Here is a 16,482-nt window from a genome sequence, read left to right as displayed (position 1 = left end):
ACATTTAGAAAATTGTGAGCAATTTTGGGCCCCGTATCTCAGGAAGGATGTGCTGGCCCTGAAGGGTCCAGAGGAGGTTCACACGAATGATCCCAGGAATGAAAGGCTTAACATATGAGGAACGTTTGAGGGCTCTAGGTCTATACTCGATGGAGTTTAGAAGGATGAGGGGGGATCTGATTGAAACTTACAGAATACTGAAAGGCCTGGATAGAGTGGACGTGGGGAAGATGTTTCCATTAGTAGGAGAGACTAGGACCTGAGGGCACAGCCTCAGAGTAAAGGGAAGAACTTTTAGAACAGAGATGAGGAGAAACTTCTTTAGCCAGAGAGTGGTGAATCTATGGAATTCATTGCCACAGAAGGCTGTGGAGACCAGGTCATTGAGTGTACTTAGGACTGAGATAGTTAGGTTCTTGATTGGTAAGGGGATCAAAGGTTACGGCGAGAAGGCGGGAGAATGGGGTTGAGAAACTTATCAGCCATGATTGAATGGCGGAGCAGACTTGATGGGCCAAATGGCCTAATTGCTGCTCCTATGTCTTATGGTCTTATGGTCTTAGTTGGCCCCACCATTGGCAGCTGTGCCTTCAATTGCCTAAGCCCTAAGCTTTGGAATTCCTTCCCCAAACCCCTTTACTTCTTTCATTCTTTAAGATGTTGCTTAAAAACTAATGCTTTGACCAAGCTTTTGGTCACCTGCCTAATATATCCTTCCTTGGCTCAGTGTCAAATTTTGTTCTCCAAAGTTCAATGCTAGGACCACTTTTTTTTTTGATATATATAAATTGGATATTGGAATACAGAGTAAAATTTCAAAATTTTCCGATGATATCAAACTTGGAGGTGTAGCAGACAGTGAGGAAGATGATAATCAACTGCAATAGGACATGGTAGATAGGCTAGCAGAATGGACAGACAGGTAGCAGATGGAATTTATTACAGTGAAGTGTGAGGTGGTGCATTTTGGCAGGAAGGATTGGAAGAGGCAATCTAGATTAAATGGCACAGCTCTAAAGCGGCACCTGGAAGTTCATGTGCATAGATCCTTGAAGGTAGCAGGATGTATTGAGAGAGTAGTTAACAAAGCATATGGGATCTTGGGCTTCATAAATAGACAGATTGAGTACTAAAGAAGAGAAACTGTGCTAAACCTTCATAAAACGCTGGTTAGGCCCCAAGTCGAGTATTGCTCCCAGTTCTGGTACCACACTTCAAAAAGGACATGAGGGCCATTGAGAGGGTGCAAAGAAAATTTACCAGAATAGTTCCGGGGACAAGGGATTTTAGCTATAAGTTTAGCTTGTAGAATCTGGAGCAAGTAGATTGAGGAGAGATTTGTTAGCGGTGTACAAGATTGTGACAGGTTTGGATAAGGTAGACAAAAAAAAGCTTTTCCCATTAGCTGATGGTACAAGGACTAGGGGACATTGATTTAAAATTTTGGGCAAAAGATGTAGGAAGACTGTAGAAGGAACTTTTTTACACAGTGAGTGGTAATGACCTACAACTCGCTGCCTACGAGGGTGGTGGAAGTGGAGATGAAGAAAGATTTCAAAAGGAAATTAGAAGGGGACTTGAGGGAAATGACTTGTAGAACTACAGGGATAGAGTGGGGGAACAGGACTGATTGGATTGCTATACAAATCGTCAGCATGGATTCAGTAGAAAGAGGGATGAGGTCTTGCATCAAGAATTCAGGGAGTTAGGCAGTAGGCTAAAAAGCAAGACCTCTCGGGTTGTAATCCCTGGATTACTCCCAGTGCCACAGGCTAGCGAGCTCAGAAGTAGGAGAATAGCACAGATGAATACATGGCTTAAGAGTTGGTGCAGGAGGGAGAGTTTTAGATTCCTGGATCACTGGGACCATTTCTGGGGAAGGTGGGACCTGTACAAGCGGGACGGTCTACATCTGAACCAGAGTGGGACTAACATCCTTGCGGGCGTGTTTGCTAGTGCTGTTGGGAGGAGTTTAAACTAATTCGGCAGGGGGAGGGGACACAATGTTAGCAGAATAGGGACACATCATAATACAGTAAAACAATCAAGTCAGAGGGAGTGCAGCTGCATTCAGCTTCAAGGGCGTAAGACAAGGCTGGATGGCCTCTACTTTAATGCCAGGAGTATTACAGGTAAAATGGATGAGTTAAGGGTGAGGAGTGACATGTAGAATTGTGATATAGTAGCCATCCCTCAACGTGGTTGAGGGAAGGGCAGGATTGGAAGCTCAACATTCCGAGATATAGAATCTTCAGGTGAGACAGGGAAGGGGGTAATAGAGGAGGAAGTGTTGCATTATTAGTTAAGGAGCCCGTTACTGAAGTAAGGAGAGATGATATCTTGGAGGGGGCATCGAATGAAGCTTTGTGGGTACAGCCTAGGAATAAAAAAGGGGCAACCACATTATTAGGTGTTTATTATAGACCCCCAGATAGTCAGTGGGAAATTGAGGAGCAAATATGTGCACAATTTGCAGAGGTGTGTAAAAACAATAACAATAGAGTAATTATATTAGGTGATTTCAACTTTCCCAACATTAATTGGGATAGACATCGTGTTAAGGGCTTGGATGGAGTGGATTTCTTGAAAGGAGAAATTTTTAGGTCAAATGTAGAGGGTCCAACAAGGGACGGTGCATTGATGGACCTAATTCAAGGGAATGAAGCCGGACAGATAGCTGAGGTGGTGGTGGGGGAGCATTTTGGTGATAGCGACCACAACATGGTACAGTTTAAGTTTGTTATGGACAAAGAAATCGACATGTTGCAAAAAAATGTTTTGGACTGGGGGAGAGTGGATTTTACTAAAATAAGGCAGGATCTGGCCAAGGTAGACTAGGTACAGTCACTTGTGGGGAAATCCACAGAGTAACAGTGGGGGTGTTCAAAAAGGAAATGGGGAGGGTACAGGCTCAACATGTTCCCTCTAGGGAGATAAGAAAGAGCAACAAGCCCAGAGAAACATGGATGACCAGAGATATTCAGGTTACAATGAGAAGGAAGAGAAAGGCTTTTAGCAGGTACAAGGGAAGCAAATCAGCAGAGGCATTAGTGGAGTACAGACAGTGCAGGGTGGAGCTTAAGAAAGCAATTAGGAGAGCAAAGAGGGGATATGAGAGAGCTCTGGCTGGTAAAAATAGGGAAAATCCCAAGATATTCTATAAGTATATCAATGGGAAGAGGATAACCAGGGAAAGAGTAGGGCCCATAAGGGACCAAAGGGGCAATCTATGGGTGGAGCCAGAGCACATCACTAGAGTGTTGAATGAATACTTCACGTCCGTCTTTACCCAAGAGAATGAGAATGAAGGTATCGAACTCGGGGAGAGAGACTGCGAGGTTCCTAAGCAAATTGATATAAGGAGTGACAAGATATTGAAGGTGTTGGCAGGCTTAAAAGTGGACAAATCTCCAGGACTGGATGATTTGTGTCCCAGACTGCTGAGGGAGGCAAGGGAGGAGATCGCAGGGGCTCTGACCCAAATTTTTAATTCCTCTCTGGCCACGGGGGAGGTGCCAGAGGATTGGAGAACAGCTAATGTGGTTCCACTATTTAAGAAGGGTTGTAGAGATAAGCCAGGGAACTACAGGCCAGCAAGTCTCACGTCAGTGGTAGGGAAACTATTGGAGAAAATTCTGAAGGAGAGTATCTATCTCCACTTGGAAAGGCAAGGTTTGATCAAGGATAGTCAGCATGGCTTTGTCAGAGGGAGGTCATGCCTAACAAATTTGATTGAATGTTTTGAGGAGGTGACCAGGTGTGTAGATGAGGGTAGTGCAGTTGATGTAGTTTATATGGATTTCAGCAAAGCCGTTGACAAGGTCGCACATGGGAGACTTATATAGAAGGCAAAGGCACATGAGATACAGGGTAATTTGATAAGGTGGATTCAAAATTGGCTTAGTTGTAAGAGGCAGAGTGTGTTGACTTTAGTGACTGGAAGCCAGTGTTCAGTGGCGAACCACAGGGATCTGTGCTCGGTCCCCTATTATTTGTCATTTATATAATTGACATAGATGACCGTGTGGGGGGTAGGATTGGTAAGTTTGCGGATGACGCAAAGATTGGCCAGGTGGTTAACAGTGAGGTTGAGTGTCTTGGGCTACAGGAAGATATAGATGGGATGGTCAAATGAGCAGATAAGTGGCAGATGGAATTTAACCCTGAAAAGTGTGAGGTGATACACTTTGGATGGAGTAATTTGACAAGGAAGTATTCAATGAATGGCATGACACTAGGAAGTTCTGTGGAACAAAGGGACCTTGGCATGTGTGTCCATAGACCTCTGAAGGCGTAGGGGTGAGTTAGTGGGGTGGTGAAAAAAGCATATGGGACACTTGCCTTTATCATTCGAAGCATAGATTACAAAAGTAGAGAGGTCATGTTGGAATTGTATAGAACCTTGGTGAGGCCACAGCTGGAGTACTGTGTGCAGTTCTGGTCGCCACATTATAGGAAGGATGTGATTGCACTGGAAGGGTTGCAGAGGAGATTCACTAGGATGTTGTCTGGGATGAAACATTTAAGTTATGAAGAGAGGTTGGATAGACTTGGGTTGTTTTCGTTGGAGCAGAAAAGACTGAGGGGCGACTGATCGAGATGTACAAGATTATGAGGGGCATGGACAGGGTGGATAGGGAACAGCTGGTCCCCTTAGTTGAAGGGTCAGTCACAAGGGGACATAAGTTCAAGGTGAGGGGCAGGAGGTTTAGTGGGAGGATGTGAGGAAAAGCTTTTTTACCCAGAAGGTGGTGACGGTCTGGAATGCACTGCCTGGGAGGGTGGTGGAGGCGGGTTGCCTCACATCCTTTAAAAAGTACATGGATGAGCACTTGGCACGTCATAACATTCAAGGCTATGGGCCAAGTGCTGGTAAATGGGATTAGGTAGGTAGGTCAGGTGTTTCTCGTGTCGGTGCAGACTCGATGGGCCGAATGGCCTCTTCTGCACTGTGATTCAGTGGATGAATAGCCTCCATCTGTGCCAAAAGGACTCAATAACTTTACGACTCCAATGCCTCTGTAAAGTGCATTGCAACACTTCCCTACATTAAAGGCACTATATAAATGCAAATTATTGTTAAATCTACCAACTGCCTCATCCAGATCGTTTATAAAAGTGTTGGGAGTACCAACACCTAATACCGATCACTGAGGAATCTCGCATGCCCCTGCATTTAACATAGTAAAATATCCCAAGGCGATTCACTTAGTTACTTCATCAAAAAAAGTTTGTTAGATTGTCCATGAATGACTCCTTTTGAACATCCAGGCTTACTCTTACCACATAGACTTAACCTTCCTAAATGTTCCACCAGCTTGGCCTTGGCAATAGTTTGTAGAATCTTCAATATATGTTACATGAGTGTTACAGTTTTATGGAACCCTTTTTGAAGTAAGGGCACTGTGCTTTCCATTTTCTCATCCCGCAGTACCACCTCCTTATCGAATGGGTCCCTAAATATTTGGGCCAATCAGTCCAACTTGTTTTCTAGGCCGTTGATGTTGGCCTGTTTCTTAGAGCAGTGGACTTCACCCTATTTTGCAATTTTTTCTGCTGTTTTATTTTCAAATGTCCTTCAGCACCTATATATAAATGTAGCGTTCTTTTACTCAGTTCTTAGTGTTTCCAGTTTTATGTCACTTTCATTATTGTCTCTTAATACCTTAGAAGTATTCACACATACTCTTGTTTCTGTAGTCATCATGGCACAGAAGAAGGCCTCCAGTGTCAATTTCTTTTAACACTTCTTTCCATTGTCTGATACAATGATTATCTCCGTCATCTATCCATTTTTTTGTCTCTTTAAAGTAGGCTACAGATCATTCCACCTCCTCTACTTTCTTTCCTGGTTTTTCCTTCCCATATGCATTGTCCTAATTCTATTACAATGCTTGTTAATTTCTCAAATTTAATGAGGGTTTGCAACTGAAATGTTACGGTTCTCTGCACAGATTCTGACTGACCTGCTGTGTGCTTCCAGCATTTTCAGTTTTATGCATTTGATTTACATCCATGTAAATCCCTTGGGTGATTACTGTCAAAACCAGATGACTTATTCCCTCAGATCCTATTCAAGTATGTAGCCCCAAACTCTATAATAATGTTCATTGTATTACATACCTAATTTTGACTGTCTTGGCACAACACCCTCTTTGCTGCACTAGCTACAGCCTGCTTATCTGTAAATACAAACTGCAGCATTGAAATCTTGGTGGATAGAGAGTCCATAATTGAGGTTGTAATCCATTAACTATGGAAAGATGGAGGTATGTAGACTAATTTGACCCTTTCTCGTTCCAGGCTCCATTTTCTTAACTGACCTCGGAGATTAAACTAACGTTATAAAAACATGGGCTGGTCTTGATTCCATTTTAGATTTCATTTTAGAAAGGCAGTGATTTCTTGACAAACACTGATCACCACTGAAGGATAACACATGTGACATAATTACTGAAAATGTGTTAATTAAAAATGAATCAGTAGCTATGCCATGCAGTCATGGAATTAAAGACTTACATTTATATAGTGCCTTCCATGATCTCAGGATGTCCTGAATTACAACCAATGAAGAGCTTTTTGAAGCGTAGTCACTGTTATAGTGTAGGAAGATTCTAGGTTTGATTCCCAAATTATGCTGATCCCTGTTCTCAGTTGGAACAGTAATGGGGATGCTACATTGGTCTTGGTATCTGGGATAGGGAAGTGAAATTGGTCAGGCTTTCTGTTCTTGATCACTATCCAGCATTCCATGTTGGAAGTCTGCATGTTAAACCTTGGGTGAGGGCAGTATCAGAATTGCTCATGATGACCAAGTTGGTCAAGGAGCTTGTGCACACTCACTGTGAAGGATTATACCAGAAGTAATGCATGGTAGATGATAGGGCTTTCAAGAGATGGAGGTACTATTTGAAATGGTGTAGAAGTGTTGCCTGCAGCTTATAGTAAAAAAATGTTTAAAAGTAGACAAACCGCTCTGCAAAAATAAGAGACCTAGGGTTTCAAGTTTTTAAAATACAGTATTGTGGAAAAAAGGTTCCTATATCCATAACTTTTGCTTACTGTGTGTTTTCCACAGCTTGGAATTATATATCGAGACATTAAACTGGAGAATATACTTCTCGACAGTAATGGCCACGTGGTTCTAACAGATTTTGGACTCAGTAAGGAGTTTCTAATAGATGAAGTAAGTGTTTCTCTTAACTTTCTTGTTGCAACATGTAGAATGCATTGATGAGATCAAATGGTGTGTGTTCAAAATTAATATCAAACATTAGATTGAAAGAGCAGTGTTTAACAATGGTGTGAAATTGATATATTTTACTACAGTAATATTTTTCTCAAACCATGTTCAAAATCAGACAAATCTTTAAGCATGTGTGGCTCATTGGAGTAAGATTGCCATTGGCCTTTGGTAATGCGTTGAATATCAAAGTACCAGATCGTACACATAACTTGTATTCCTTGTTTACCTGGAATTGTCATTTGCTGATTTCACTGATTCGCCTCAGATTCAAGTAGATGTTGCTTTGTTTACACTTTTATGCCATCTGCAGGTCTCCTCTGCGTTTGTTGTTGGGCCTGCACAGTGGAACAGTGATGGCTTGCATCATGAGCTACTGCCTCCTGCCTCTGTTATTTTTTAGACCGAATCTTCATATTCTTTTCCAGACTAGAAGAGAATGGAACATCTGTCAGGGCATCACAAAGAGCGTTGCAAATTCTAGCAGTTGGCTAGAGACAAGCATGCTTGGGGGCCATTCTCCTTCCAGTGCTCTCAGCTGGGTTTCTTTTTTAATGCATTCACGGTATGTGAGGATCACCGGCAAGGCTGACATTGCCCATCCCTAAGAAGGTGATTCCTGAACTGTTGAAGTCCGTGCGATGCAGGCACTTCCACTCTGCTGTTAGGTAGTGAGTTGCAGGATTTTGACCCAGTGACAATGAAACAATGGTGGTGGCGGTGGTGGTACTTGTCTGTGTGTACACGTGTACGTGTGTGTGCGCGTGTGAGACTCAATTGGAAGGGAACCTGGAGGTAAAGGTGTTCCCAAGCACTTACTGCCCTTGTCCTTCTAATCGTGGAGATCACCAGTTACAGAGGTGCTGGTGAAGAAGCCTTGCTGACTTGCTGTTGTGCGTTGTGTAGATAGCATACACTGTAGGCACAGTAAGGGGATAGTGGAGGGAGTGAATGTTTTGAGGCAGTGGTGGTGTGTGACCTTTAAACTGCCTGCAACTAGTTCATCTTGCAGAACCTGTTCGAGGTGTATTTTGAATGTTTTTTATAATTTAGGTTACAGTTTGCCATAATAACTGCTTTTGGGTTTTGTGGGGGCAGTGAGGAGGGAGAAAAGTGCCCTGAAGAAATCTATCATTTTATCTGCAAGTTGTTTCTGCTGTGTATTAATAATCATCCACCTGGCCAGAGATTAAATGGCTACAAGGAGATTAGGAACCATGTGAACCTGCAATACGAATCAAGCACTTTGTATCCCCAGTCAGATCAGTGGGGCTTTGTACCCCCAGACTGATCAGTGGGGCTCTGTACGTACACCCCAATTAGTGAAGCTGTGTACCCCAAGTCAGATCAGTAAGGCTACATACCTCACAGTCAGATCAATGGGGCTGTGTACCCCCAGTCGGATCAGGGGGGCTGTGTACCCACAGTCATGTTAGTGGAACTGTGTACCCCCAGACTGATCAGTAGGGCAGTTTACCGCACCCCCCCCCCAAACCCCTCAAAGTCAGGTCAGTAGTGCTTTGCAACTGCTGAAAATCTATAGCTGATTTGTGATGTTTTTTCCTAGATAAGCACAAGTTTATGTAAATACATCTTACCGCATGTAAATTGTATATGTGGGTACACAATGGTTCCTGCGTAGTTAAATGTCAGATGTGAGTGTTATATTTGAATATTTTATGAGCAGTGCAGAGCTACTATTGAGATTCAGCTGTAAGCTGCAATCTATCGGAAAACTTTAGTCACCAAAATGTAATTAGACACAATTTTAACAGTTTAATAATTGAAACATATCACAGTGTAAAGCACTTGCAAATACAAGTATTGTAAAATTTGTACATTTGTATGTCAAGTAATTAGTGCTTACATGCAAAACCAGACCAGATACAAGCAAGGTCTTATGTGTGTAGTGCAGAAACGAGTGTGTTAATATGACTGTCAAATACTTGTGCTCCCGAAATTTGTTTTACCCTATATGTGGACTGCATATTTGTGAATATTGTCATACTACTGAATCAGACACTATTTTGTAAGTCATTAAGTGTAGGAAAAATTTTTTAAAAAATCAAATTGGAATAAAATGTTTTTTTTTTAAGTTTCCAAAATATAAAGCTTGATTGTATTGGCAGGGCCTCATTAACACCTTGTAGCTCAGCCTCCAGCCCAGCAGCAACCCAAGTGGAAGCCTGGCCTGCAATCAGGAGGGCTAGACAGGGAGATGGTCTGCGATTGAGACGGTTACATTGGGGGAGAAGGTGGGTTTGGCCGCACTTTGGAGGGTCGAGGATCGCCACCAATCAGGAAGACCAGTGGGCGGGACTAGTTGGTATGGAGACCTTCAATTGGAAAGGGAGGCTGGAGGTTGTGGCTAGAGGAGACTGAAGCCTTCCTTAGGCATCCTTGTGGAATCCCTCCTGCTTCTACTTCCCCACAAGAAAAGAGTAATTTAGCTTGATGGAGCGAGAAACTTGACATAATTGTTAAGTTTCTTAAACCTTGGAAAATCCATGCAGTACCAGTTAATTTGAAATCAGGCTTCCAATTGCACTGTTGGAACCTGATTTAAATATGTTAATAAGCAACCTGCTCCTCCACCAATATCCGCTGCCAGAAAATGGCAGTCATGTTAGGCAGATTTCCATTGTGCTGGGAGAATATACTTTGACTGAGTAACTCTTCGCCACTGGGTTTTGGGCTGCTTAATTGCTTTTGCACATTGTTTTGTCACTCCTGGAATCTTTGAAAAGTCACCCTATGCTAATATTTTTCCCTTCACTGTTGACTTATGTTGCTCATTCTTTTTCCCAAGTGCAATACTACACACTTGTCCGTATAATATTTAATTTGCCATTTACTTACCCAGTTGCGTGACATATTTAAATCCTGTGAAATTTTAACTATATTCTTGCACTCTCTGGGCTAGCGTTGGGCTTGAGAAGTGTGAGTTGGGCCACTTCCCAAGTTTGGAAATCTGAGCCTGGCACCTCTGTCCATACCCACCACATTTTCAACTCTTGGAGATGTGGACATGCAGGGTTCGGGTTTTCCAAGTCCCGAGGCAGCATCAGAGGACTGCAAGTGGCAAGGCAGGCTGGTTAGAAGGCTCTCCTTAATTCACTGAGACATCAGTCTAAGTCTCCAACATAGTCCCTCCTTAACCGTCACCCCCACCCCCACTAACCATACCCCTTAACCCACTCCCCCACTACACACACCCATTACACACACCCACATGCTCCCTCTGTGCCCCCGCATACCCCCCATGCCCCCTCATACTCCCCATGATGACCACAAAACCATTGTCAATTGTCATAAAAGCCCACCTGGTTCACAAATGTCCTTTAGGGAAGGAAATTTCCCAACCTTACCTGGTCTGGCCTACATGTGACTCCAGACCACAGCAATGTGGTTGACTCTTAAATGCCCGCTGAGCAAGGGTAATTGAGGATAGGTAATAAATGCTGGCCTAGTCAGCAATATCTGCATCCCATGAACGAATTTATAAAAGCCCCCTCATAGTCCCCATGCCCCACATATCCTCCATAGCCACTTGCCCCATTTTCCACAATCGGCAGACCTCAGTATATCTTTGAAATTGACGTGTTAAAAATTCAAATAATTTAATAGAGTTGTCAAATTCAAAGACTCTTCTTACTGAAAGAAACTCCTCCATAAACCCCAGTCAAATCCCCTCAAGTGGTCATCTGTTGTAAAAACAAACAATAATCCATTAAAACATCAAAAAAATGATAATTCCTTAGAAACCTTTTAAAACTGCCAATCAAAATGTGAACACTGTCCCCCTACTGAGATAAGTGGTTTTGGACCTTTGAAACTCAGCCAAGCATTCAGAATAGCCTCAGCTATCAACACAAACAGTAGGAAGTGTCAACAATGCAATCCATTGAAACTGAAACACCAGATGGCCTTTTTTAAGCTACAGATGGTGTTCCTTTCCATTTCAAAGCAGATTGCCTGTCAATCAATGGGTTGTAGCAGGTGTAGTAATCTGATGTGTAATATATCTTTAAGACAAATGTCGTAATGTAAGTTCACATGATCTTAGTACCCAATAGAGAGTAGTGTGGGCTATCTTGTTGGTCAATAGTCTTGAATTCACATCTCAAGAGTAAAGACAGAGTTTTGAGTTGTAAACACACAAGTATAGCTGCTGAGTTCCTTTTGTAAATAAACAGAATGTGTTTCTTCTGAGAACGTCCTACAGATCTTCTCTGTCTTGGTACCAACTCCATCACCCTGAAACAAACGTGTGACCTAGATCCTTTAGATCCAACAAACCTGGGTACTGGATCAAACAAACAGGCGATGAGAGTAAAAAGCAAAAAAAGACACAGAAGGACGAGGTAAAAAGCAAGAAAGAGCGAAGGAAATCAGAAGAACCGAAAGCAGGCCGCATCTCGCACAGTTGTTGTAAGTAAAGACAAACCTCCTTCCTGACCGTTGAAGGAATCCGCTCAGAGCATGCCGCAATTTAGAAGAGTTGAACCCTTCGATCCAACCTCGGACGACTGGTCTCTTTATGTTGAATTGCTCGCATTCTTCTTTGGGACGAACAACATCGCAGGGGAGAAGAAGAACGCGATCCTCTTATCCACATGTGGGAGTAAGACATATGGATTAATTTGAAATTTGTTGGTACCCAATGCCCCAGATTCGAAAAGTTTTGATGACCTAGAGAACCTCGAAAAGATTCATTACCATCCCAAGCCGTCGGTGGTGATGCAACGGTTCAAACTTAACTCAGGGAATAGAGACGCGGGGGAGACAGTTGCTTGTTATGTGGCAAGTCTGAAACAATTAACTGAATATTGCAAGTTTGGTACATCTATCAGTGATATGCTTAGAGATCGTTTGGTGTGCGGTATAAATGAAGATGTGATTCAGAAGAGATTACTGTCTGAAACAAGCTTAGATTTTCAGAAGGCATTGGAAACCGCTCTGGCAATGGAAAGTGCAGGGAGTGCAAAATGGCGCCGTCCTCCATGTTGGGCGGGGAGCCTCAGCCAAAAAGAGCGCTAAATCACAAAGCTTTACTCAGAAGAGAGAAGCAGCCACTGCTAGCAGACAAATTAAAAGAGATAACTTAGCAGCAAAAACATGGTATAATGGTAACAGAGATGGAAGCATACAGCCTTGTAATGAATCACAGTTTAAAAATGTTTTTTCCGTCATCTAAATGAACACCTCATGAGACATTGTAAAGATAGAACCAGGCAAACTTTCAGACAAAAGCAAATGCCCAATAAGATTCTCAGCGTTGAAAAACCTGAAATAATAAATTCAGAAATTTATTCGTTATATAATTTAAAGGTTGAAAGAACAGAACCTATCTAACCATGAGAGTGCTTGAGAGGCCTATCAGAATGGAGGTGGATACTGGAGCAGCCATTATGGTGATAGGTGAGCATGCTTTTAAATACCTGAATCATGGGGAACATAAATTAAGTTTGGAAGAAACTGATGCCAAATTGAAAACTTACACAGAAGACATACAAGTCAAGGGCATATGTAAAGTCACATTACGCCACTGAGCACAAGCAGTGAAATTACCCTATTGTGGTAGCAGGCAAGGGACCTAGTCGGCTCGGATGAAACTGGCTGAAAGAAATTAAATTAGAATAGATGGAAATCTTCCAAATGAGAACTGATGGGCTATCAGAGCTACTTCAAAAATACACCTCAGTTTTCAAGCATGAACTTGGGAAGATTGAGGGGCTACAAGCAAAAATTCATGTAGACCCAGAGGCAAGACCAGTACCTTATGCAATGTGGGAAAAGGTAGACACCGACTGAACAGATTAGAAAAACTTGGAGCGATACAACCAGTGCAATTTTCAGAGATTGGCAGCACCAATCGTACCTTTTCTCAAACCTGACCAAAGCATTTGAATTTGCGGGAACTACAGATTAACAGTCAATGAAATGGCTAAGTTAGATAGACAACCCATACCAAAAACTGAAGACTTGTGTGTTAAACTGGCAGGTAGAACTGCCTACACGAATTTTGATGTGAATCATGCTTATCAACAATTAGAATTAGAGAAGGCCTCCCGGAAGTTTGTCACCATTAATACACACAAAGGGTTGTACCGATACACCCGTTTACCTTTTGACATACCTTCAGCTTGCCCAATATTCCAAAGAACCATGGAAAGTTTACTACAGGGACTGCCCCACTTTGTAGTTTATTTGGATGACATTCTCATGACTGGACTCGCTGAAAAGGAACATTTAATGAACTTGGAAGAAGTTTTGAAATGTTTTTCACAGGGTGGACCATACGATCTAGGAGCAAAAGTAGGCCATTCGGCCCATAAAGTCTGCTCCGCCATTCAATGAGATCATGGCTGATCTGATAATCCTCAACTCCACTTTCCTGCCTTATCCCCATAACCCTTGATTCCCTTACTGATTAAAAATCTGTCTATCTCAGCCATGAATATACTTAACGACCCAGCTTCTACAGCCCTCTGCGGTAAAGAATTCCACAGATTAACTACCTTCTGAGAGAAAAAATTCCTCCTCATCTCTGTTTTAAAGGGCCACCCCTTACTCTGAGATTATGACCTCTGGTCCTAGATTCTCCCACAAGGGGAAAAAACCTCTCAGCATCTGCCCTGTCAAGCCCCCGAAGAATCTTATATGTTTCAATAATGTCACCCCTCATTTGTCTAGACTCCAATGAGAACAAGCCCAACCTACTCAACCTCTCCTCATAAGAAAATCCCTCCATACCTGGGATCAACTTAATGAATCTTCTCTGAACTGCCTCCAGTGCCAGTATATCTTTCCTTAGATAAGGGGACCAAATCTGTTCACAGTATTCTAGGTGTGGTCTAACTAGTGCCTCGTAAAGTTCTAGCAAGACTTCCCTATTTTTACACTCCATTCCCTTTGAAATAAAGGCCAACATTCCATTTGCCTTCCCTATTACCTGTTGAACCTGTATGTTAGCTTTTTGGGATTCATGCACAAGGACCCCCAAATCCCTCAAAAAGAAAAGTGCACATTCCAAGCGAAAGAGGTAACTTACCTAAGTCACAAGGTAGATTCATAAGGCCTACATCCAGTTGAAGATAAAGTGGAAGCCATTAGAGAAGCGCCAGCGCCAAAGAATACATCCAACTAAAATCATTCTTGGAGATGATCAATTACTATGGACACTTCTTGCCTAATTTGTCGACAGAACTGACGCCACTTTATTAATTGCTCAAGAGAAACCAGTGATGGCCTTGGCAAACACCACAGGACGAAGCTTTCAGAAAAGTGAAACAGTCGTCACAATCATCTAAACCTCTAGTACAATTTGACCCAAAAAAGAGTTGGTGTTAATGTGTGACATATCTCCCTGTGGAGCGGGAGCAGTGCTTTCCCATCGAATGGATGATGGATCAGAACGACCTGTAGGATATGTATCGAGACTACTCAATACTGCAGAAAAAGGGTACTCTCAAATAGATAAAGAAGGCCTGTCAATCATTTTTGATGTTAAGAAGTTTCACCAATATGTACACAGTCGTCATTTTACCATCATATCGGATCACAAGCCATTATTGGGATGTTCAACGAAGACAAGGCTATACCCCCTATGACCTCAGCAAGCGTACAAAGATGGGCATTGATCTTGGCAGCATATGAGTGTATCTTCATTCATAGACCCAGAAGTCAAATTGCAAGCACAGATGCACTCAGTCATTTGCCCATGCAAGTAAAAGATGAGGATGTTCGAATTCCTCAAGAATTAGTTTTATTATTGAACTTCCTAGACTCATCACCGGTATGTGCTAGACAGATTAAAGATTGGACAAATCGAGACTCTGTCTTATCCAAAGTGCGAGATCAACTTCTTCATGGTTGGTCACGAGAACAAGAATCTGATTAAATCAAACCATATTTCCAGAGAAGATACAAAATAGCCAGCCAGGAAGGTATCTTATTGTGTGGAGCACAACTGATTGATCGTTCCTCCAAAAGGACAAAAGCCATTGTTATCTGAACTTCACAGATACACATCCCGGAATTTTCAGAATGAAGGCAATATCACGCAGCTATCTGTGGTGGCCTGGGATGGATGGAAAAATAAAAAACTTAGTGAGAAGTTGTATGCAGTGTCAGCAAGAACAAAAAATACCTTCAACAGCTCCGTCACACCCCTGGGAGTGGTCAGGAAGGCCATGGGTGCAATTACACATTGTCTGTGTGGGACCTTTTATGGGAACAATGTTTCTAATTATCTTCGATGCATACTCAAAATGAATGGACATATATGAAATTAGGTCGCTGACATCTGCTACAATAGACAAGCTACAACAGATTTTCGCAATCAAGGACTACCTGAAATGGTCGTTTCAGACAATGGAACAGTATTCACCAGTGCTGAATTTCACCAATTTATCAGTCTCAATGGTATTACTCATGTGAAAACTTCACCATACCACCCTTCTTCAAATGGACTGGCTGAGAGAGCAGTTCAGACGTTCAAATCTGGTATGAAAGTATTGTCTGGAGATTCTATAGCGACTAAATTAGCACATTTTCTTTTCCATTATGGAACCACCCCACATACGACAACAGGTGTCGGACCTGCGGAATTGTTGATGAAGTGCTATCTCCATTCGAGATTGAGGTTAAGTATACCAAACTTGGGAGGGGAAGGTGGAAAGAAGTTAGGGAAGTCAGAAAATTGGACATGACTGTCACAATCATGACAGGACTTTTAACGTGGGAGAGAAAATATTTGTGAATGATTTTAGAGAATGACCAACATGGTTGGTGAAATAAGTGCAGTAACAGGACCTTCTTCCTTACACGTGAAAGTGGAAGATTGAGTCATCCAAGACATGTGGATCATATAAGAGGAGAAACAAAATACCAGAAATGATTCCACCACTGCTCGTGACTGAATCAACGTCTCCTGTTGAAAAAACTCAACTGAGTACAGATGTGTCTGTACCTGAAAGAGTCGAAGAAACAGATTTATAGATACCTACTGAAGAACCAGATGCTCAGACAACTACAGTGATAAAACATCAGAAGCTGTAGAGCTAAGGCGTTCTACACGCATAAGGAAACCCTCAGAAAGACTGACTTTGTAAGTTATTTACCTATGTGAATAATTTGATATTTTGAGAAAAATTGTAACATGTATTTCTGGGCAAAGGAGGAGAGATGTAATAATCTGATGTGTAATATACCTTAAAGACAAATGTTGTAATATA

At 42.2% G+C, this 16,482-nt stretch overlaps 1 protein-coding gene across 4 annotated transcripts in view; it reads left to right on the top strand.

Moving 5' to 3' along the window:
• Positions 1 to 16,482, top strand: part of LOC121292658 (ribosomal protein S6 kinase alpha-5) — a 220,891-nt gene that overhangs the window by 118,308 nt on the left and 86,101 nt on the right. For all 4 annotated transcript variants that reach the window (XM_041214911.1, XM_041214909.1, XM_041214910.1 and 1 more), the window contains exon 5: positions 7,079 to 7,186. In XM_041214911.1, the coding sequence (XP_041070845.1) occupies positions 7,079 to 7,186 (108 nt within the window). The remainder of the gene's footprint in view (positions 1 to 7,078; positions 7,187 to 16,482) is intronic.

Source organism: Carcharodon carcharias, chromosome 20 (assembly GCF_017639515.1).
Source record: "Carcharodon carcharias isolate sCarCar2 chromosome 20, sCarCar2.pri, whole genome shotgun sequence".
Lineage (NCBI taxonomy): Eukaryota > Metazoa > Chordata > Chondrichthyes > Lamniformes > Lamnidae > Carcharodon > Carcharodon carcharias.
The sequence above is the reverse complement of the archived record's forward strand: the minus strand, read 5'-3'. Positions and strand labels throughout refer to the sequence as shown.